Consider the following 21,258-nt stretch of genomic DNA (forward strand, 5'->3'; position numbering starts at 1 on the left):
ATAAAACTCCTCTATGTAGATGTGGCCGAAGTCAATAAACCAAACTTGCTGTTGCTTAATTTGTTAGCTATTAATGCAGTTAATAAAGTTTCTACTAACACCTTGATTGTAGTTAGCTGTATGATAGCTTTGAATAATCCCCATAAGCACCACTATACATTATTGTGTGAGGTTATTGAAAAATCTCTCGCTGTGATATTTTTTTCGTCTGTTCTCACAAATTTTGCACCACCTATACCCACCACTGTCGAAACACAGAGCATCAATGTCAGACAAGAAGTCAATTCAGGACCTTCTCAATATGCTCGCCGTTGGCGAGACATTGTCCGCTTCACAAGAGAAGAAAATGAAGGACCATCTTTTTTGGAATAGTCAACCAGTCCCAAAATTGGATGAACCTATTGAAAAAGAAGGTCCAATTGATGCACCAAAGACTCCAGCAGACGTTTCAGACAAGCCATTACCATTGCTTGCAGATTTTGAATGGAGCACTGTTGATATTGACGATGATAAACAGATTAATGAGCTTTACGATTTGTTGTATGAGAATTATGTCGAAGACACGGATGCCACTTTTAGATTCAAATATACTCGTGATTTCTTTAAGTGGGCATTGAAACCTCCAGGTTGGAAGAAGGAGTGGTATGCTGGGGTCAGAGTAAAGACGAGCAACAGGTTGATTGCTTTCATTGCCGCAACTCCGGTCACTATCAAATTGAACAAATCAAACAAGTCTATGGATGGTGTCGAGATAAATTTCTTGTGTATACACAAGAAGTTGAGAAATAAAAGGCTTGCACCGATCTTGATCAAGGAGATAACCAGAAGAGTGAATAAGGAAAACATTTGGCAAGCTTTGTACACAGGTGGTGCTATTTTGCCCACTCCACTTGCCACTTGTCGTTATCAACACCGCCCTCTTAACTGGCCAAAATTGCACGACGTTGGTTTCAGTCACTTGCCAGCAGATAAAACAAAGGCTAGTATGATTTCTCACTACGCATTACCCAATGCTACTAAATTGCCAGGTTTAAGGAAGATGACGGAAGCAGATGTACCTAGTACTTTGAAGTTATTGAATGAGTACCAAGAAAGATTTGACATTGTACAGGATTTTACCGAAGAGGAGTTCAAACATTGGATGTTGGGCGAGGAGAGTGTTATCAAATCCTATGTAGTGGAGAAGGAGGGTAAAATAACTGATTTCTTCTCATATTACCTCCTTCCATTCACTGTTTTGGAAAATAAATTACATGATGAATTGGGTGTTGCTTACTTGTTTTACTATGCTACAGATGCTAACGATGACTATAAAACTAGGTTAACAGACTTGATGAACGATGCGTTGATCACAGCCAAGCTGTTTAGTGCCGATGTCTTCAATTGTCTCACTTGTCAAGACAATACCTACTTTTTGAAACCTTGTAAGTTCGGTAGTGGTGATGGCTTCTTGAACTACTATTTGTTTAATTATAGAACTTTCCCAATGAATGGTGGCATTGACAAGGAGACCAAACAGGTTGTGGAGAACCAAACAAGTGGTATAGGGGTAATTCTTTTGTAGAGGAAATAAAAGAGTAGGCCAAATTTCCCGTATTGAGGATTGATTTGGGTTGAGCCACTATGCTGCTGGTTTCTTGTATGTGTAGTCTGACGTGATTAGACTTTGGCAGTTGCAAAATTCCAAAGTAATCCAACGCTACCACATTCGATTGTATTTTAGTCTCACAAAGTATTGACAAAAATTATTCTCTTCATCTCATCGCAATCTCTTCTCAACAATGATCTCATCTAGCACATGGGTACCTAGAGGATATGCCTCAGAATTTCCAGAGAAATATGAATTAGATGATGAGGAAATGGAAAGGATCAATGCCATGGCGCAACTTGAAATCAATGACGCCAAAGACGATTTAGAAGGCGCAAAAAAGAGCCTCACAGACCAAATTGATATTGACGATGATTTAAAAGAATACGATTTGGAGCATTACGATGACGATGAAACCGAAGGTGATGGCGAGAAAGTAACTATGTTTCCCGGTTTATCCAGTGCTAAAATTGACCAGTCAGAAGATTCTGAGGATGTTTATTTGTCATTGCCCACAGAAGTAGATGAACAGGAGGAGAAGCAAGAAAACCAAATTTACCCTACTGATAACTTGGTTTTGGCTACGAGAACTGAAGACGATATTTCATGGTTGGATATATACATTTACGATGATGGGGCTGGTGCACCAGTTGGAGCCGAAGAAGAAGAGGAAGACAAGTTGGATGCAGATGTTGCAAAGGGTCTTGTCAGAGACTCGACTTTGTACGTCCATCATGATATAATGTTGCCTGCATTCCCCTTATGCGTTGAGTGGATCAACTATAAACCTGGACAGCTGCAGCTCACAGATTCAAATATTGGCAACTTTGCAGCTGTTGGTACATTTGACCCCCAAATTGAGTTGTGGAATTTGGACTATATTGACAAAGCCTTTCCCGATATCATACTAGGAGAGGTATCTGCCAAGAAGAAGAGGAAGCTGAAAAAGTCGGGACATGTGACAACACACCACACCGATGCTGTTTTGTCATTAACTCATAACAAAATACATAGATCTGTCTTGGCTTCCACCTCGGCTGACAGCACAGTAAAGCTTTGGGATCTAAATACAGGCGCAGCCGTGCGATCCTTAAACCAAATACACCACGGCAAGACGGTTTCTTCTTCTCAATGGAATTCTGTTGAACCATCAATTTTATTGACAGGTGGATATGATTCCAAAGTCGCGGTGTCTGATGTGCGGCTCAATGACGATCTTTCCAAGTACTATTCTGTTGGTTCTGGAGAGGAAGTCGAAAATGTGAGATGGAGTTCAAATCCTGAAATGTTTTATGCCGGAACCGATCAAGGAAATGTATATTGTTTCGATATCAAGGCCTCAAAACCATTGTGGACCTTGCATGCACATGATGCCGGAATTTCGTCTTTGGATATTAACAACTATATACCAGATATGTTAGTTACTAGTGCTATGGGTGAGAAAACAGTCAAGTTATGGAAGGCTCCTGTCGAAGGTGGACCATCTATGATATTGTCTAGAGATTTTGGTCTTGGTAATGTGTTGACCACATCGTATGCAAATGATATTGAAGTGGCAGGTAACTTGGTTGTTGGTGGTGTGACTGGTGGCTTGAAGATGTGGGATACATTCTCAAATAGGTCAGTCAAAAATGGATTCAGAGATGAATTGAAAGAGTTGCAAAGGAAAGCCAGGGAGGAAGCAAAAGCTGCGGGACGTGCATCAAGAATAGCTAGAAAATATCAAACTGACGTTAGTGACACAATTCTAGAGGTGGATGGATCTAAAGACGATTCTGAATCTGATGAAGAAGAAGAAGGCTTTGAAGGTGCCGAGGAAATAGACAATGAAGAAGATGAGGAATAATCAGTCAATACTATCTTTATTGAATATAGGTCTAGATCAAAATTTATATCGTAAGTTGTTCAACTCTTTCTTTTGGTAAAATATCTACCAACAAACTTCCTTCAACACTTGGCAAGCTCTTCTTGTGCTTGGCGATATTTTCAAAAAATTTATCAAAGAGATAAGCAGTATCTTGTGGACCCCCTTTGGCTTCTGGATGGAACTGAGTGGAAAAGATTGGTTTCGTGGTATGAATTAAACCTTCATTTGAGTTGTCGTTCAAATTGATAAACATCTCTTTCCAGCCGTTGCTCAAAGTTGAGGTGTCCACTGCGTACCCGTGATTTTGTGATGTGATGTGACATTTACCTGAGATGAGGTCCAAGGTGGGAATATTGTGGGCTCTGTTACCATATTTTAATTTGATGGTTTTAGCGCCACTTGCTAATGCAAGTAATTGATGGCCCAAACAAATTCCGAAGATTGGCAATTCTGGGTAAGTTTCCATGATTTTTCTCAAATTATCAACAGTAACAGAACAATGGGTTGGGTCACCTGGTCCATTGGAGATGAAAACACCATCAAATTTATTGGCAATTTTGTCAATTGGGTAATCATATGGGAACACGGTCAAAGAAGCACCTCTTTCAACCAAACAACGCAAGATATTCTCCTTTGCTCCACAGTCCAAAACCGCTATATGCACATTTTTAGAGAATTCCTTTGGACACTCTACATGGAATGGTTGTTTGGTTGAAACCTTTTGTACCAAGTTTATAGCACCAGGATCCTCAAAAGCGGCATCTTCATCTGCATCATATTCCTCACCAATGGTAATTTTACCCAAACTTGACCCTTTGTCTCTCAAGTATGAAACCAACTGTCTTGTGTCAACTCCAGTTATGGCAGCTACACCGTTCCTTTTGCACCATTGTTGTAAACTCTCAACCGCAGTCCAGTGACTATACTCCAACGCAACGTCACCAACAACAATACCAATACATTGAATTTTAGGGCTCTCCATATACTTCAACAAGTTGAACTCGTCTTTTACAGTCGAGGAAGGTACACCGTAGTTACCAATTAACGGCTGAGTAAAACATAAAATCTGTCCTTTGTATGAAGGATCAGTCATACTTTCTGGATATCCAACCAACGATGTGGTGAATACAGCTTCACCACTCACATTTCTATTTGCACCAAATGAGTAACCGCTAAATACTGGTCCATTTTTTATCGTGAGAGTTGCTCTATCCAATTGTGACTTGTTATTTGTAAACGATTTGCTGGCAGTAGCAAGTAACCTTTTGAATTGAAACATTTGCTCTATGATGAAAGAAGAAAAAGGGAAAAGGGCAAATGAGAAGAAAAATTTTTTGATTACAAGATTAGCGCGCTTAAAATTTCAATTACCAAATTGAGTCATTACAACGCTACCAAAACATTGTCTCATCCCACTAACACCGGCACATCTAAACTAACAACGTTGTGTGCAAACTCATTTTGTTCGCTATTTGTTCCCTTGTATTTCACCGAAACTTGTAAGCAGTATAGTCTCCCCACCAAACAATTTTGAAATGTGGGCAACAACGTCACATTATGTTTATTTTCTATAGCCAAAGATATCCTTAATCGTTTTGTCCACCTAAACTTTCCGTCACTTAATTGTAATATTTTCCAATCAGGTTCTTCGACATGAGTTTCAAAATAATCCTTGATAGTGTCCTTTTTTATGCCCAATTTCTGTACAGCTTTTAGGTACATAAATGATTCTTTGCTAACAATTATGGAATTTGATTTCAAAAAGCTAACATAATTGCTAACTTGACTCTTGATGAGATGCAAGTTGCTTTGAGTTGTCTCCACCGAGTCATTCAGTGCATGTTCATGACTCTTGTAGAAAAAGTCATAGCCCATCTCAAATGGAAGGGGGTACTCGGTATTGTATGACCACGCGACTATATTTGTGCTAACTTTAATAGGAGGTGGTCTGACATTGCTCTCACTCTCAAAGCACAAGTCAGCCTCAAGTGTGTCAAGTACATCTTCCACACCTCGATTGTATAGCTCTTCCATATTGCTAGTCACCGGTTGTAAGGAGTTGTCTTCTCCATTATTGTATTTCATTAACAATCTCGGGGATCCATAAGGTATAACTTTATCAGGAAAATTGATCGACATGGTCAGCAGTCCCAACTTAATTAAAGACGATAGAATCATTTTTTTCTTCTTTCCATAAATGTCAACCGGACGGTTGGTCGTCACAAAGGTATCATTTTGAATGATCTTTGAGTCTTCATGAAGCTGCAAATTTTTCAATTTCATCTCAAGGGGTGATAACTCCTCATTGTTTAACTTTTGATCAATTTCTTTCTCTACCTGATTGTTTAGCTGTTGTATCGAGCTCCAGGTGGTATTGTATTTCAATTGGTCCAAAAACTTACCACCAAGGCCAATATCAGGATAGTTTCCTATATTGTGTAGCTTGCAATATGCAACCTGTTCTTTCAAATCTGGGATGAAACGGAGAAAGTATTGCGCACTTTTGGAGATCACATAATCGCTTTTGGCACTGTTAATATCTTGATGAGAAACAGCCTCTTTCGAGTTGATCTTGTCAATAATTTTGGCCTCGATGGTATAGGACACGCTCATATCATCAAAGCTAAAATCTTTTGTCAATAACGGGGTCCCTCGTACATTCAATGTACCGTATCCCAATGCTTTGTTCAAAGCTATACTTTCACCTCTATTATAGAAACACGTTTTGTCTACCCCCATCGAGGGTGGCGGTAACAAATGTGGAAGAACGGAATTCACACAGACGTTATCCAACAAGCTGTGAGGGAACTTGAAAGTGAAAAATTTTTTGTACTTTGTCTTTGGTTGCAAGATCCTATTATCGGGTAGTCCAATTGAGCAACCATCCAGTTCGTCCAAGGTGAATGGCTCGTATTCAATGCCCGCACTGTTCGGCACGTAGGTGTATCCGTAACTGGCACTTAAGTCGTACATCTTGAGAAACTTTTTCATCAAAATTCGGCTGTACCTGTGGTTAAAATCAAACGCATTTGCATTTCTTTCAGTCGATTTCACGGTCCCTTCAAGTGAAACAGTAAATAGACCAAACTCAACAGCCGAAGACGACGTGTTGCTGACAATAATATACCCATTTACGTGGTCACCGCTGGTATACTCTTTCAATCGAGACTCCAAGTCACTCTTTGTGTTTGGTTGTGGTACAGTTTTGGTGACATATATTTGAATGTCAATAGCAGAATTCGTCGCTTTGTTCAATCTATCTATATTATCCAAAGGTGAAGCACCGTATGTTTCCTCAGTTACAGCAATATTCTGATTGTGTAGACCCGGAGAAGAAGCGATGGGACTTAGTGTTGGCCTTGAACTTGCTTCACTGTAAATTGCATGTTCCTGCTCTCTTTGCCTTTCTAACTCCTGTTCTATTCTATATTCCGGGACTGAACTGTGTAGATTTTGGTCAATTGAATGTCGTGGAGACGGTGCCAATGAAGCATTGTTGCTCGATACACTGTTCAAGGTATCGCCGTATCGTGGTGGAGACCTGGACAAATCCTCTTGAAATTGACGATCATCTCTTTTTAAAATACTTTGGAACATTTCAAATGAGGGTAGTAAGTCAAAGTATTCCGTGCGGGTTGCACTGTTCACAGTAGTTAGTGGTGACTGAGGCTTGGAGTTGTTTGATTTGGTCCCTGATAAAAGATCGATTTGTCGCTGTTGTTCAGGCGACGGCCTATATGGTACATTCTTTTGTTTCATGTTGGTAGATCTGGTGTCCTGTTGGTTGTCAGTATCCCGTTCCGAAGCATCGTATGAGGGTGGAAAATCTGATTCATCCAGCTTTGAAGTTTCTATTGTCATTGAATTGTATTACTCTTCTGTCAAAGCAATTGGTGCCGAAGTCTATTGGAAGCCTCAGAAAAATAGAAGTTGACACAAATTTGAGAAATGATGAGAAAATCCGATCAGGCAGATCTGAACAAAGACTTATTGGACATTACTTCTCCAAAATCTTTCTTACATTGACTTACAAATTCAAAGGCTACCTAAACGGGCTAAATATCCTAGACTAAATTTAGAGATTGTGATGTCTGTTCCGAGCCAAGATTTGGTATTTTTTAAGAACCACACATTGATATCAGACACGATACTATCATCTAAAAAGTCGTATCTATCCACCATCACACATACACAAGGTACCAATCCCAGCTGGTTGATTAATTCACTTATTGAAAATGCGATTTTTGGAACGGCATCTTTGGTCAATCAAGAATTGAAGAAACGAGCAAAATTGGGTAAAGTTGTGTTGTTCAGCTTTTTTCACCCAGAAAGCCATTACACCAAGGGCATCCGTAAAAATGGTGTCACATTAACCGAGTCTTATTTCAAGTTTGTTGATTGCTTTTCACACCTCTTTACAGAGAGGATAAAAGACACTGAAAATGCATCAAATGATGTACATGAGCTATTCAATGTTGAGATAGATGAAGGGTCGGTGGTCATTGTTGAAGCGCCTGAGGTCCTACTTTTCTCAACAAACATTTCCAGTAATGAATTATTGTTCACATTGCTCAAATTAAACAAAAAAGCCAGTCAGTTATTTGTAATAGTTTCCAAAGACCAGCAACTTGTTGACTACAGCGCTAATGACGTGTACAACCCGGCTTTCAAGCTTACCGACTTCATCACAAAGTTGCTCTTTAGATCTCATTTGAACATCACCCTAGAGCCATTGGCGACAGGAAGGGCCAAAGATATTACCGGGAGTATATTAGTCTCCAAAGGAGCTTTACCTTATGATGATCTAATAGTAGAAGAAAAGAGCTATGTCTACCATATCACAAAAGATGCCAATGTCAAGATTTTCTACCGCTAGCTGCGTTTCCTATGCAAATTATATAGATCATCCAATGCAAATTCAATGGCACATCGAGTCCACAACATCGGGAAAAGGGGCCACACCGATCTTTCACCAACTAAAATCCAATACGGTATATTCTCTTTTGTCCGGTGAATATCAAACACTCGACCAAGATCTTTCACTAGATATCTCATTTCAGGAACGATGGTGACTTCCCTAATAGATGCTGCATATTGCATTGCAGTTGGTTTTTCATCAATAAATAAACGTTTCATGACCTCAGTCAATAGACCCAATTTGTTAAGTACGATTATGCGATGCAAAATTTCCATACCAATGATTGTCTTTAATTTCTTTTTCAAATTGAAGCCACTGTCCTTGGCAAACTTTTCAATGTCTCTTTTGCTCATCTCACTACCGTCGTATGTCTTTGTTCTTTTATCATATCTGACCTTACCATACGACGCATGGTAATGTTTCAAATCATTGCTGATCAAGGGTGCAAGATAGGGTTTCGCCAAGCTAATGACAAAATGGTTAACATTGAACAACTCTGTTAACTTTGTGAAAGGTGAATGATGTTGAGAAATGTCCGTCGTTACATTGTTCTTGAAGTAGGATGTGTGGTATGTTACTTCCTGTGGCTTCAAGAATTTGACATCCAAATCTGGAGTTTGCAACACTATTTCGTTATTGTAGTCTTTGACGTAAAGAGCAATATCGTCAGACAAGACACCAGTTCCGATTGATGCATAAATTGCAGTCCAAATTATAACATTTGGGGCGGTTATGTAGTTGAGTAAAGAAGGAACACTTCTATTTGTAGGGTGAATTACAATGTTCAAAATCTTTCCAGTCTTGATGTAAGCCTCTTCAAATGTTAAATCTCCAATCGTGTCTCTGACGAACTTGAGGAAAAGTAAAATGTCTTGACTGTAGCCTTTTCGTACTACATTTTCAATGACATTTCCAAACCTCTCATCGATTTCGTGGTTAAGAATATCGATATTCTTCATCATCTCCTCAATATTCACTAATATAGGTATCAATTCGTCATCAGTGGAGGTACACACTAGTGATGCTACTGCTGCACCAACTGCACTGCCACCAATTACCCTAGGCAAAAGCCTCTTAAAATACAATGCCTTTACCACCCCCAAGTGGCACAATCCAAATAAAGACCCACCTTGTAATAACAAAGCTGTAGATCCAAAACTTTGTCGTGTGTCATGGAAAAAGTCTAGCTTCAACTGTTTACTATTCATAACATATTCGTTCCCATTTGAACTGCTCAAACTTTCATTCAAGAACTCCAAACAATGAAGAATTTCATTTATGTACTCTTCAATTTTGAACTTGGTACCCATGTACGACTTTAAATACAATCGCTTTTGAGCAATACCGCCAAAATTCCTAATAAGACCTGATCTTAGCAAAGACATGATTTTCTGAGAATCATTGTTTTCCCTAGCTTCGGCTAAAGTATTAATCCTCTCGTTAATCAATACATAATCGTAATGTTTGCTAATAAAATTTTGTCTCCACAAGTCCATGTTTGTAAGTCTATCAATCTCAAAAGCCGTCAGCTTCCATTCGTTGTAGTTTGATGCATTCTGTAGTTGTTTTATGTACTCCTTTAAAGGATCTCTTCTATTGTAAATGTGATACAAATGCTTAACCCAGAAAAAGCATATATCAAAAAAAAACTCAATAATAGCCCATATGAAGCTTGGTGTGTTGTTGATTATGAATGCTACTGGTGGCAAAATCGTATTGTCCACCAAATACTTTATCATCTCCTAACATATATAGACCAATCTGGGGTTTCGTTTTCGAAATATCAACACAAAAATATCACAAGCAAACCTCGGAAGCGCATGAGATATTTTACGAGAAAATTATATCCAATGCTATACATTAATTCAACCCTCTATTTATCACCAGAAATAAATTTCCTACTACGACTAAATAGCTTTTTACCAAAGCTGGAAGCTGTAGATCCTGTACCCTCAACTTTGTCCTTCATCACATTCACCTTACTTCTTAAGGATCCATGTCTTCTTAGATCATTGTGAGTAGCATTTTGATAAGCCTGGGAGGCTATACGACCAATATGGATATTGTTACCAGAATCTGGACTCTGTTTCAAAGTGTAGTTCAACCAATATTGCAAGCCAGTTTCGTATGCCGCTTCATCTGCCAACGCTCTTTTGAACGCAGCTATTCGATCAACTGGTTGCGATATTGTGACTATGGTCTTCCAGTTAGAAACTGGATATGATCTTGGCTTGAAATCGGTTGTTGAGGAGGTAGTAGGTGCTGATGTAACAACAGTCGTGGAATTGCTATTAGCTGATACCGTCCTTGATTGAGTAGCAATTTCGTCTGAGCCATCTGATGCTTTTCTTTCTTGCATTGGAAGCAAACTTGAATACTTTTGGGGTAAATTATCTTTTGAAGCAGCAGGAGTTAATCTCTCTTCGCCAAACACTGGCTTTTGATACGGCTTAGATTCGAAAAGTGAGTCTTGCGTGACAAAAGGTTCCAATCTGTCGCTAGACTTGGTATCACCAAACAGGTCATTCTGTGTTTCGTCGTCGGTATCCTCTTGAATACTAGGCATTGCAGCATCAATTGTTTCGGGAACAGACACGGAACTAGCATTGGAGACAACATCTGAAAGTCCTGAAGCGGCGCGTGCCTTTGTAAATTTGTTGTATTTAGATGCGACATCAGATTCGAAATTGATGGTTGATTCGTTATCATTGTCATTGATGAACTTATTACGGTAGTTATCTGTATTTGGTACCCAATTTCCAAAACTTAATGTGGCTTGAGAAACCCTTCGGGAATTCAACTCTTCATCATCGTTTGTCTCTGGCTTTTGAAACGTCCTTGACTCTAACGAAAGTTTTCCCGTGGATAGAGATCCACTAGAAAGGATAGAACGTACGTCCATACTGGGTGGGACAAACTCGACACTTTCCTTTCGACTGTGTCCACTTTGGGGCTCAATGTTGGACTCTTCTTCATCACCGTACCCATTTATTAAATTTGAATAATCACCAGATTCGATTCTAGTAGGTGCCTTCCTCACTGACAGTTTTCGACTTGCCATTTCATTCAAATAAGTGTTGTGTTGTTGTGCGATGGACAACGGAGCTATTGGACTGTCGATCTCATCGTGACTTGCAGCATCAAAATGTTTGGGCTCAATTTCAGATATGTCCACCTTTGGCGCATTCACTGAATCATCATCGTTTTTGATAGACGCATGACCACTCAACTCATTTATATACGAATCAATGTCTTGCTCTGTCTCAACTTTCAAATGCTCGTCATTGTCTTCTTCATCAGACGTATCATTACCTTGGTACCCCCAATCATCGTCAGTACTGTCATCATCATTAATATTGTTGGCTCTATTATCTATTGAAAGGACCAATTTCTCGGGGTCTGATGCGCGCTCTTGTTGCCTCTCACCAAGATCATTCGGCTCCTCCAAAAGGACCCCACTTGTATTAGCTAAATTCGAGTCCTTGACTGATAAATTGACAGGTTCCCTTTGAATTGAAGAGTCTGATTGAAAGCTTGCTTCGGAGAATGTTTCCGGATAATTCGAGTGGCCGGAGAATTCACTAAATGTAGGCGTTGGAGGAACAACGAATTCGCTTCTGTCCAGTCTGTAGTATGCATTCCTCAGTCTATTCTCGTCCTCTTGTGGGGTGTCGGGTATCGTAGCGGTAGCAACCAGTGCATTGTGAATTTTCTCGTCGTCTCTAAATGCACCAGGTACAACTTCCTCATATGTGCTTGTTCTTCGGGGTAAGACATTCGCTCTTGCTTCTGCATTTGTGTTCCGTTCATATCCAGTATGTCCGTGGGTTTCACCATCCTCTTCTTCTTCACTACTATCCGTTTCTGCTCTATTTTCATGCCTATCAATTGACAAAACTAAAGGGCTTTTGGTCTCTGTGTGTGCACCCACCTCACGATGATCCCCTGTATTTATAGTTTCTGGACGTTCAGTTTTATTCTCTTCCAATATTGGCTCCTCTTCGTATACCACATCGTCCTGATTCAAACCTTCGTGGTTTATTTGTGCCTGAGTATTTGTGACATTTTCAGTAGCATTGTCGTCACTATATTCATCATAATCTTCATCTCCCCAATCTCCATAATTTGGTACTTCGGTTACCCACCTCGCTGACTTTTGTCTTGCAACATTATCACTCATTGTTTAACTTGGTTGAACAGGGGTTTTGATCTTACTCTAAAAAAAAAGAGTGATAATTTTACAAGTGAAAAATGGCGAAGTTCGCGTTTATTGACGACATTTACATAGAATACTCCCTTTAACTACTACAATTTCCCTTGTGGGTCTTCATTTTGCATCTTGACAACTGACGGATATAATTCTCCCAAGAAACCACCTACTTGCCATAAACCACCGTCAACTACTGAAACGGTTCCGGTAACATAAGATGCAGCATCTGAGAATAAGTAAACAGTAGAATCAGCAATATCGGCAGTAGTACCAATCCTTTGAAGAGGGATTCTGTTCTCCAATGGAGTCTCTGTTGGTGGGTTTAGTCTTGCACCACCTTCGGTATTTCCAATTAATCCAGGTGCAATACAGTTGAGACGTATACCAACAGGTCCCAATTCAACGGCCAAGGCATTCATCAAAGCGTCTACACCGGCCTTGGCAGCACTGACGTGTGCTTGGAATGGAAGTCCGGTGTAGTGTAATGTAGCACTAACAAAAATAACTGAACCTTTATTCTTTTTCAACTGTTCAAACGTAGTTTTAACAGTATTGTATGATCCCAAAAGGTCAATATCAACAACGGTTTTGAAAGCATTTGACGACATGTGGTTGAAATCAGACAAAAAGTTACCAGCAGCACCAGCAATGACAAAATCAATTCTTCCCAATTCTTTTACCGTCTTGTCAACGGCGCCTTTAAGACTGTCAATCTTACGTACATCAATATTACCCAAACCAAGGACTTTAGCACCAGGTCTTAATTGAGCAATTTCTTTTGCTGCATCTTCTGTCTTTTGAACATTTCTTCCCAAAATCACGGCATCTGCACCTAACAAAACAAGAGCCTCTGTTTGAACTCTGCAAATTGTACCGGCACCTCCGGTAACAAAAGCCACTTTGCCCTTGAATAAGTCTGGTTTCCAAACCGAAGACTGAAGGTATGAGTTTGATAAAGTGTTAGGCATAATGTGAAGTTGAAGCTGGATAAAAAGTTGTATAAGTTGGTGGAAATAAAAAGTTCTTTCGACAGTTGCATTTAATTATATTGTGGGGCGTTACACAAAACTTGCGAGTCTTTTTTTCGCCGCGGTTCAAAAACCAGAACAGAATATCACAGGCTGTCTACGGTAGAGGCTGCTGCCTGACAGTTTGTTGGCACGGCGTACACTCTCTGTCTCTTGAATAATTAGTCTATTACTCGTCTATATACACTTTCATGCTTCCAAACTCTTCTTCCCATTACCAAATATTGTATCCAATTGTTTTAAAGACACTTGATACAACAACAACATAATTGAACTCTGTATACCCGTCCATATAAATCTAGGGCCCACTCCACTAAATGCTCCAAAAATACCTTCGTGTCTGTAAATAGATACCAATGCTCTCAATGTTGCGTTTCTATTAAAAAGGTTCACTATCGGATTACTGATATTCTTTTGTGAAATCGAGTCATTCAAGTCTGAAAGATTGGTGGCTGTTTGAATACGAGTCTTTATCACATCCAAAGGGGTAGTAAGTACTCCTGCAAGTCCACCTGCTGCGGCACCTGTAAATAATTCAACTGGAACAGGCAAGTCGGTGGATCCATGGTTATAATATATAGCTAATTGACGGAACCTCTCGTAAAAGGTCAATTGTAATGCACTGAATGGCAAGTCTCTAAATAGGGTCTCTTTATAACCGAAAAAGAATGTTCTTAACCCTTCTTTATGATATATACTGACTATAGCATTCCATAGTCCACGATAATTGTACCCGCACTCGCGTGTGTATGGATTATTATATTTACCTTGTAGTTGTAATCTTGTTTTTAACACTTCAGATGGAACATAGAATATACTAGATGCCAAGTCACCCAACACTCCGGCAGTGAAATAAGATAGCGTTTCATTGACACCGAAATCATCAATTAATTTGCGTTTTGTAAATTCATAAGTACCAAAAAATGCAGCTGTCGATGGGAATGAACCTAATGCAGCAGGACTGTACCCACCATATAGACCTCGGAAAAACCCTTCTTCTTTAAGTATCGTTCTATAAGCGGGTATCATATTTTTGTATTTCTTGTTGTATGGAAACCCCTGTTGACGGGTTTTGACTGTATCCAATGAATGCATAGCACTATCACCAACCACTCCTCCTAACCCACCGGCAAGCATATACTGCCAAAGCGGTGCTCCTTCTACTTCTTCAAACGGATCATTGCCCGTCGGCGGCGGTTTACGGTGATTATATGTGTTATGTCCGTCATGTGGTTCAAAACTTAGCGGTATTGTCGAAGATGTGAATAGTTGTGACATATCGTGCAGTGAGTTGTGGAGGCTGGAATGTTACAGAAAATGCCCGTTGCACATGTAAATAATTCTGATGCAATGTGAATGAAGTGGAAACCCTATTGGTTGGTAGCTATCACGAATCGTATTCCTTAAAAAGGGAGTCTGATTCTGGATAAGTGATGTAGTGAGCGGATTTCAAGAGGTGCTTTCCAATAATTCAACAGTATATCCTATGTGGGCTGCAATCTTAAGTCGGACTTCCTAATTTAAACCAGTAATGTTTACTTATTGGTTTAATGTGTATTGGTGAAAAAAAAAAGAGAAATTTTCCGTCTCCAATGAGAAGATCCGCTCACACGATTGGATAGGCTGTATAGAGTAACTTTAGTAGGCTACAATTATATCTCGGTATCACGAAGTTATACATGTGACAGGGAGGATTTGTCACATTCCACACATAATTGATAACATTCAAATCTCTTCATCAGTGAGTTGTTCTATTGTAGTGTATTTATCTTCATCGCATCGATTTTTCTGAGATGAATAGATTTTTCCTGATCCATATTCACTGATTATACCACCTTTTAAAGCCATGCTATGATAAGGACTTCCTGCACAAGCTTTGCAAGACGACTACCTATCCTCAACCATATACGGTCATACCGTGTTCTCGCTATAGAGTCATCTTGCGACGACTCGTGTATTGCCCTTCTTGAACGTACCAAGCCAAATCAATCGCCAACAATAATAGACCATGCCAAAAAGACACTTCACTCGGCAGATGTTGGCGGTATAATGCCCACGGCGGCTTACAATTATCACATGGCTACTATCGCCAACATGTGTCGTGTCTTTTGCTCGAAGCATGGAATCTCAGCTACTTCACCACCAGATTTAATTTGTGTTACACGAGGTCCCGGGATGGCGGGATCGCTTAGTAGCTCAACTGAATTTGCTAAAGGGTTGAGCGTTGCTTGGAATGTCCCCCTTGTTGGAGTACACCACATGTTGGGTCATTTATTAACTTCATTTCTCCCACAACATCTGCAACAAGATGGACAAGCTCAACCTCCACAATTTCCATTTTTGAGTTTATTATGTAGTGGCGGCCATACTTTGCTTGTATTGCTGAAATCGATATCTGAACATGAAATAATTATCAATGTGAGCGATATAGCAGTGGGTGATTCATTAGATAAATGTGCACGAGAATTGGGAATGTATGGAAACATGTTGGGGAGAGAATTGGAAACCTTTATAAATAACATACCACAGTCTGAAAAGGACGAATTTGAAGCCATGAATGTTGATACGAGAGTCAATAACAAGTATAAATTTCGATTAACTTTGCCATATCAAACGCCGAAGAATGGTAAATTCAATGATGGTGAGATTCAATTTGCATTTGCTCAGTTTCTCAGTAATATTCAAGAGTATAAGAAGAAATTTTACACTTCAGATTCTGAGACGAGTGAGTTTGATGAAAAGACTAAGAGAATGATTGCTTACAAGACACAAGAATTGATATTTGATCATATCATTGATCGGATCAATTTATCATTAAAGAAACATGGATTACGAAGACAGGCTGATGGGAAATTTATTGGAGTCAGGGATTTTGTATGTTCAGGAGGGGTGGCTGCAAACAAACGACTTCGTGAAAAGTTATTTTGTGAATTGAGATTTAATGAAATTGGAGATGAACCATTCAAGTTTCATTTCCCTGATTTGTCACTATGCACTGATAATGCAATCATGATTGGATTAGCAGGAATGGAAATATTTGAAAAATTGAAATTGAAGACTGATTTAAGCTTTACACCTTTGAGAAAATGGCCATTAAATGAATTAACGACTGTTGATTCTTGGGTCAAAATAAGTGAAGAAGAGATCAATAAAGTTTGTAAATATTAAATAGATTAAATAGAACACACCTTGTAAATATTATTAAAGACCGCTTTATTTATTCATCAAAACTTGGTGTTGTGGTAGTGCTACTATTAGTCGTATCAGTTTCATTACTATGATCATTCAATTCCAATTCCTCATCGCCAAAATCCTCAAAAAAATCCTCCGCTGGGACCTGATCTTCAATTCCTTCTCTATGACCCAAAAACGCTTCTTTTATATCCAACTCTTGAATGAAATACTGCCACACATCATAATTAAAAGTAGCAATATGATGTGAAGATAGTATATTTGAGCTATCTAATTTAATTTGCTCAAGTTCTTTTTGACTAACTCGTGATATACAAGGAACTCCCAGTTTTCCCGTATACAATTTCAATCTTCCATCTTTAATCAAGAAACTAGTGTAGAATAAATTTTCCACTGATTGTGCAAATGAATGAGGATTGATGAAAAACTTGAAGAAATTAATTTCTTCTTTACTTTCCTTCTTGAGGTACTTGTCGTAAACGAGTCTCACCATGTATGCAGTATTTTTCTCTTCATCTTGTGCTACATCACTAGCTTCAACGTGTCTAGCGGTAGTTGAACGACCTCCTCTAGTATCATCAATATTCCTCGTCCTGTTGGTTGCTCTCTTCTTTTCATTAGCCAAAGGTCCATTAAGAAAATCAACCAGGATGGGTTTCTTGCTGATTTGATGATATAATACACCCAATTTTAGCCAGTTGACTTTATTAAATGTGTATTCATCAGTAATGAGTTCTTCATCTTCGTCTTCATTGCCTTCTCCGTATGCATCACCCCCATCTTGATCTTCTTTAACAATGTCACTCAAAATTGAGCTATCAGTAGCAGCATATTTCCTTAATCTTTTTAAAACGTCTCTTTCGTCTAAAGCAATCCCCCCTTCGCCAAATCGCAAATTACGTGCATTTAAAGCAGCAAAATCAGAAGCTTCTTTAAACACTTCAGAATCTTCAAGATGAATCTTTGTGTCCCGCACTTTCTCCTTCTCTAATGCGTTATATAGCCTTTTTAACTCCTCTATGTTGCTTAGGGATAATGCCGAACCTTCACCTTTAGCTGCTAACTTAAGTTGATTTTTCATGCGTTGACGCAATTTGTTGTATGCATTGAGATGATCTTGTTTCGTGAGTTTCGCCTTGCTTACCAGCGAAGTCTCTGTTTGGACACTGGACATGATGGCAAGCTATTATATTGGGTATCAGAGAGTAGTTGTGTAGTTGGTGTGGCCACTAGGTTCGTTTCTTCAGCGACTGGATATCAGTTAACACAATTGTGTATTGTGCTTTGTTGATGGAAAGTTTTGAGGACCAAATGCACGACGCGACTTTCTTTATCTTCAGTGGTGGTACGCGTAGGATTGTTACTACTTCCAAGTGTCGTGTCGCCAAAATAGACAAACTCTGCCCAACCAAGGTACAATCAACCATTGATAAGTAGTTGCAGATGTCACAATCACATTCGAGAAAGATCAAGAAGCTAGATGAGTCAGTAATTAGCAAAATAGCAGCTGGTGAAATCATAATCCAACCAGCTAATGCACTAAAAGAAATGTTGGAAAACTCAATCGATGCCAAAGCCACCAACATCGAAATCGTTGTCAAGGAAGGTGGACTCAAACTACTACAAATCACTGATAACGGAGAAGGGATTAATAAAGACGACTTGCCACTCTTGTGTGAGAGATTTGCCACTTCAAAACTCACAAAATTTGAAGATTTAGAACTGATTGCCACTTATGGATTCAGAGGTGAAGCTTTAAGTAGTATATCCCACATATCTCGATTATCAGTAACGACAAAGACGCGAGAGTCAAAATTGGCCTATAAAGCATTTTACTTGGATGGGAAACTATGTACATCGAGCTTTAAATCATCATTAGATGGCAAAGTAGCTGACCCCAAGCCAATCGCAGGTCGAGATGGCACACAAATCACTGTTGAAGATTTATTTTATAATTTACCATCACGTTCCAGAGGTTTAAAATCTAAAAGTGATGAATTTGCCAAGATTTTGGATATTGTTGGAAGATATGCAATCCATACCCCACATGTTGGATTTAGTTGTAAGAAATATGGTGATCCTTTACATCAATTAATTACGAGGGCAAACATGTCATTGAAGGAAAGGATACGGACGGTTTATGGGTCAGCTGTTACTAATGAGTTGGTAGAAATCATCATAGATCCAACTTCCACTGAGAAAGGCAATGCCGACGACAAGATAAAGGATTTTGGTTTTCTCAAAGCAACGGGTGCTATAACTAATGCCAATTATAATAATAAAAAGAAAATCCAACCAATTATATTCATTAACCATCGATTAGTTTCATGTGACCCATTAAAACGGGCAATTAATTCAGTTTTCCAATTTTTCCTACCAAAAGGAAGCTATCCATTTTTTTACCTTAGTTTAGAAATTAAACCTGAGAATCTAGATGTCAATGTCCATCCGACTAAACGTGAAGTGAGATTTCTCAATGAAGAAGAGATTATAGATATTATTGTGGGTAAAGTACATGGTACATTGGCGAATTTTGACACTTCAAGAAAATTTCAAACTCAAAGTATAGTTTCAAAACGAGGATTTGAATTGGATGAAGAAAAGATAGATGAATTGAAAGGTCAGAGTCAGCCTTTGAAGAAGTATAGACAAGAGAATAAATTGGTGAGGACCGATGCTGGTCAGTCCAAGATTAACCCGTTTTTACAAGCTGAGTATCCTACTAATCAGATATTGAACAGTCTTGATAATGAATTAATTGGAGGGAAGCAGCATCAACAACTAGAGCGAAAACAACTGGGAGAGAAAAATGACAATGAGCAGTCTGTAGTGGCGGATATTGCTATCATTGATGAACCAAATGTTTCCACAACCAATATCAATCCAAGTCGACATCAAGTGGAAGTCAATCTTGAATCCATAAGCAAATTGAAGAATGAATTGTCGGAATTTATTGACAAGTCATTGACTAATGTGTTTAGTCAAGCAGTATTTGTTGGAATAATAGATCCAGCCAAACGTTTGTGTTGTTTTCAATATGATGTGAAATTATATTTATGTGATTATGCTGCAGTGTTGTTGGAATTTTATTATCAGGTTTCATTACATGAATTTTGCAATTACGGAGAAATACAATTCGATGAACCAATTGCTTTAGTGACCATATTGGAACCATTGTATGAACTAAAACAAGATAATGAACTTGTTCCCATGAATGAAGTAATCGATAACGTAGTGAAGATGAGAGAAATGTTTGATGAGTATTTTCAAATCAGAATCGATAAGGATAATAATCTCATGACAATACCCATGATTATGCAAAATATTCAACCTGACTTTAGAAAACTTCCCTACTTCTTGTATCGATTAGGAACAAAGATTAATTATGAAAATGAAAAACAATGTTTACATGGAATATTGAGACAAATTGCATTATTATATGTTCCTGAACCATTTGAAGAAGACAAGAATGCAGATGGTGGCGGTGGTGTCGTAAAGAATCAACGTGAACATTTACAACATGAGTTGGAAAATGTATTATTCCCTGAAATTAAGAAACAATTTCTTGCAACAAAAAATTTAGTTAGAGATGTGATCCAAATTGCTGATTTACCTGGTTTGTATAAAGTTTTTGAAAGGTGTTGATATAGAGGATCTATGTGTATGTAGCGTATACGAATTTTGTGAGTACCACATAACACAAAAATTGTATTATAGACCTATTTGAATAGATCTATTTGTAATATGACGGAGATAGTCGGAATTACGACACATCGTACTGGTTTTGTTTTTTGTGACACTGGTATCATTAACGGCCCCCACTGTTCAACAATGAGAACAACAACAGGGAACAATGTCAAATATATTTAGCGAGAGCGGCGGTGGATTGAAAGCGGGGCAAGCAAAGAAACGTGATACGAGTAAAGTCTTTATGCAACCATGTGAATTATCAAAGTAAACGGTGAAAGGGAAGATCAAATAACTTTGGTTTGAAAATGGGGATAAATTGTTGATGCAAAAACAAAATAAATTTCAGCCTTGCTTAAATGGGGGATTAGCACAACGCAAAAACAGACATATAAATGGTTTGTAAAATGCGGCTTAAAGATACTTAACCAAATATAGTTGGTCCTAAAGAGACCAGTGTATATGATTAGATGGTTAGGAAAAGTCTAAATGTATGTATTTACGTGAGTGTTTTGAAATGAGGGGAAAGATACTTTTTGACTGGCGTTTTAAGAGAGAAAACGTTTGGTTCAAGGTACACATGGTTAATACTTCCTCTATGCTCTGTTCTCCACCTTTTTGTATAAGTCCTTATCTAGTTCGTGTCTCATACTTACATACATACATACATACATACATATATATATATACAATATGAAAGTACGTTTCAATCTAAACAAAGTTACTTCCTTACTTAATTAGGTAATAATCTTACATCCACTGAAGGAG

The 21,258-nt window shown here is 38.6% G+C and overlaps 12 protein-coding genes across 12 annotated transcripts; 5 read left to right on the forward strand and 7 right to left on the reverse strand. All coding sequences in view use genetic code 12, as the record gives it.

The window, feature by feature from the left end:
- Positions 1 to 265: 265 nt before the first annotated feature.
- CORT_0E01080 (Nmt1 Myristoyl-CoA:protein N-myristoyltransferase) lies at positions 266 to 1,564 on the forward strand (the record flags this gene model as incomplete). The annotated part of the gene is made up of 1 exon (XM_003869781.1): positions 266 to 1,564. One exon carries the CDS (start codon positions 266 to 268, stop codon positions 1,562 to 1,564), a length of 1,299 nt encoding a protein of 432 aa, XP_003869830.1.
- Positions 1,565 to 1,781: 217 nt separating this feature from the next.
- CORT_0E01090 (Pwp1 rRNA processing protein) lies at positions 1,782 to 3,434 on the forward strand (the record flags this gene model as incomplete). Its single annotated transcript, XM_003869782.1, has 1 exon — positions 1,782 to 3,434. One exon carries the CDS (start codon positions 1,782 to 1,784, stop codon positions 3,432 to 3,434), a length of 1,653 nt encoding a protein of 550 aa, XP_003869831.1.
- Positions 3,435 to 3,477: 43 nt separating this feature from the next.
- CORT_0E01100 (Cpa1 carbamoyl-phosphate synthase subunit) lies at positions 3,478 to 4,734 on the reverse strand (the record flags this gene model as incomplete). Its single annotated transcript, XM_003869783.1, has 1 exon — positions 3,478 to 4,734. The coding sequence occupies one exon, from the start codon at positions 4,732 to 4,734 to the stop codon at positions 3,478 to 3,480; it is 1,257 nt and encodes a 418-aa protein (XP_003869832.1).
- Positions 4,735 to 4,862: 128 nt separating this feature from the next.
- Positions 4,863 to 7,316, reverse strand: CORT_0E01110 (Bul1 protein; the record flags this gene model as incomplete). The annotated part of the gene is made up of 1 exon (XM_003869784.1): positions 4,863 to 7,316. One exon carries the CDS (start codon positions 7,314 to 7,316, stop codon positions 4,863 to 4,865), a length of 2,454 nt encoding a protein of 817 aa, XP_003869833.1.
- Positions 7,317 to 7,542: 226 nt separating this feature from the next.
- On the forward strand, positions 7,543 to 8,331 carry CORT_0E01120 (Elp6 protein; the record flags this gene model as incomplete). The annotated part of the gene is made up of 1 exon (XM_003869785.1): positions 7,543 to 8,331. The coding sequence occupies one exon, from the start codon at positions 7,543 to 7,545 to the stop codon at positions 8,329 to 8,331; it is 789 nt and encodes a 262-aa protein (XP_003869834.1).
- On the reverse strand, positions 8,328 to 10,112 carry CORT_0E01130 (phospholipase; the record flags this gene model as incomplete). Its single annotated transcript, XM_003869786.1, has 1 exon — positions 8,328 to 10,112. The coding sequence occupies one exon, from the start codon at positions 10,110 to 10,112 to the stop codon at positions 8,328 to 8,330; it is 1,785 nt and encodes a 594-aa protein (XP_003869835.1).
- A 134-nt stretch (positions 10,113 to 10,246) lies between these two features.
- CORT_0E01140 (hypothetical protein) lies at positions 10,247 to 12,553 on the reverse strand (the record flags this gene model as incomplete). Its single annotated transcript, XM_003869787.1, has 1 exon — positions 10,247 to 12,553. The coding sequence occupies one exon, from the start codon at positions 12,551 to 12,553 to the stop codon at positions 10,247 to 10,249; it is 2,307 nt and encodes a 768-aa protein (XP_003869836.1).
- A 125-nt stretch (positions 12,554 to 12,678) lies between these two features.
- CORT_0E01150 (Sps20 peroxisomal 2,4-dienoyl-CoA reductase) lies at positions 12,679 to 13,551 on the reverse strand (the record flags this gene model as incomplete). Its single annotated transcript, XM_003869788.1, has 1 exon — positions 12,679 to 13,551. One exon carries the CDS (start codon positions 13,549 to 13,551, stop codon positions 12,679 to 12,681), a length of 873 nt encoding a protein of 290 aa, XP_003869837.1.
- A 249-nt stretch (positions 13,552 to 13,800) lies between these two features.
- Positions 13,801 to 14,889, reverse strand: CORT_0E01160 (hypothetical protein; the record flags this gene model as incomplete). Its single annotated transcript, XM_003869789.1, has 1 exon — positions 13,801 to 14,889. The coding sequence occupies one exon, from the start codon at positions 14,887 to 14,889 to the stop codon at positions 13,801 to 13,803; it is 1,089 nt and encodes a 362-aa protein (XP_003869838.1).
- Positions 14,890 to 15,660: 771 nt separating this feature from the next.
- CORT_0E01170 (Qri7 protein) lies at positions 15,661 to 16,779 on the forward strand (the record flags this gene model as incomplete). Its single annotated transcript, XM_003869790.1, has 1 exon — positions 15,661 to 16,779. One exon carries the CDS (start codon positions 15,661 to 15,663, stop codon positions 16,777 to 16,779), a length of 1,119 nt encoding a protein of 372 aa, XP_003869839.1.
- A 49-nt stretch (positions 16,780 to 16,828) lies between these two features.
- CORT_0E01180 (Nse4 protein) lies at positions 16,829 to 17,977 on the reverse strand (the record flags this gene model as incomplete). The annotated part of the gene is made up of 1 exon (XM_003869791.1): positions 16,829 to 17,977. The coding sequence occupies one exon, from the start codon at positions 17,975 to 17,977 to the stop codon at positions 16,829 to 16,831; it is 1,149 nt and encodes a 382-aa protein (XP_003869840.1).
- A 269-nt stretch (positions 17,978 to 18,246) lies between these two features.
- On the forward strand, positions 18,247 to 20,448 carry CORT_0E01190 (Mlh1 mismatch repair protein; the record flags this gene model as incomplete). The annotated part of the gene is made up of 1 exon (XM_003869792.1): positions 18,247 to 20,448. The coding sequence occupies one exon, from the start codon at positions 18,247 to 18,249 to the stop codon at positions 20,446 to 20,448; it is 2,202 nt and encodes a 733-aa protein (XP_003869841.1).
- Positions 20,449 to 21,258: the final 810 nt, after the last annotated feature.

This window comes from Candida orthopsilosis (assembly GCF_000315875.1).
Source record: "Candida orthopsilosis Co 90-125, chromosome 5 draft sequence".
In the NCBI taxonomy this organism is placed as follows: domain Eukaryota; kingdom Fungi; phylum Ascomycota; class Pichiomycetes; order Serinales; family Debaryomycetaceae; genus Lodderomyces; species Lodderomyces orthopsilosis.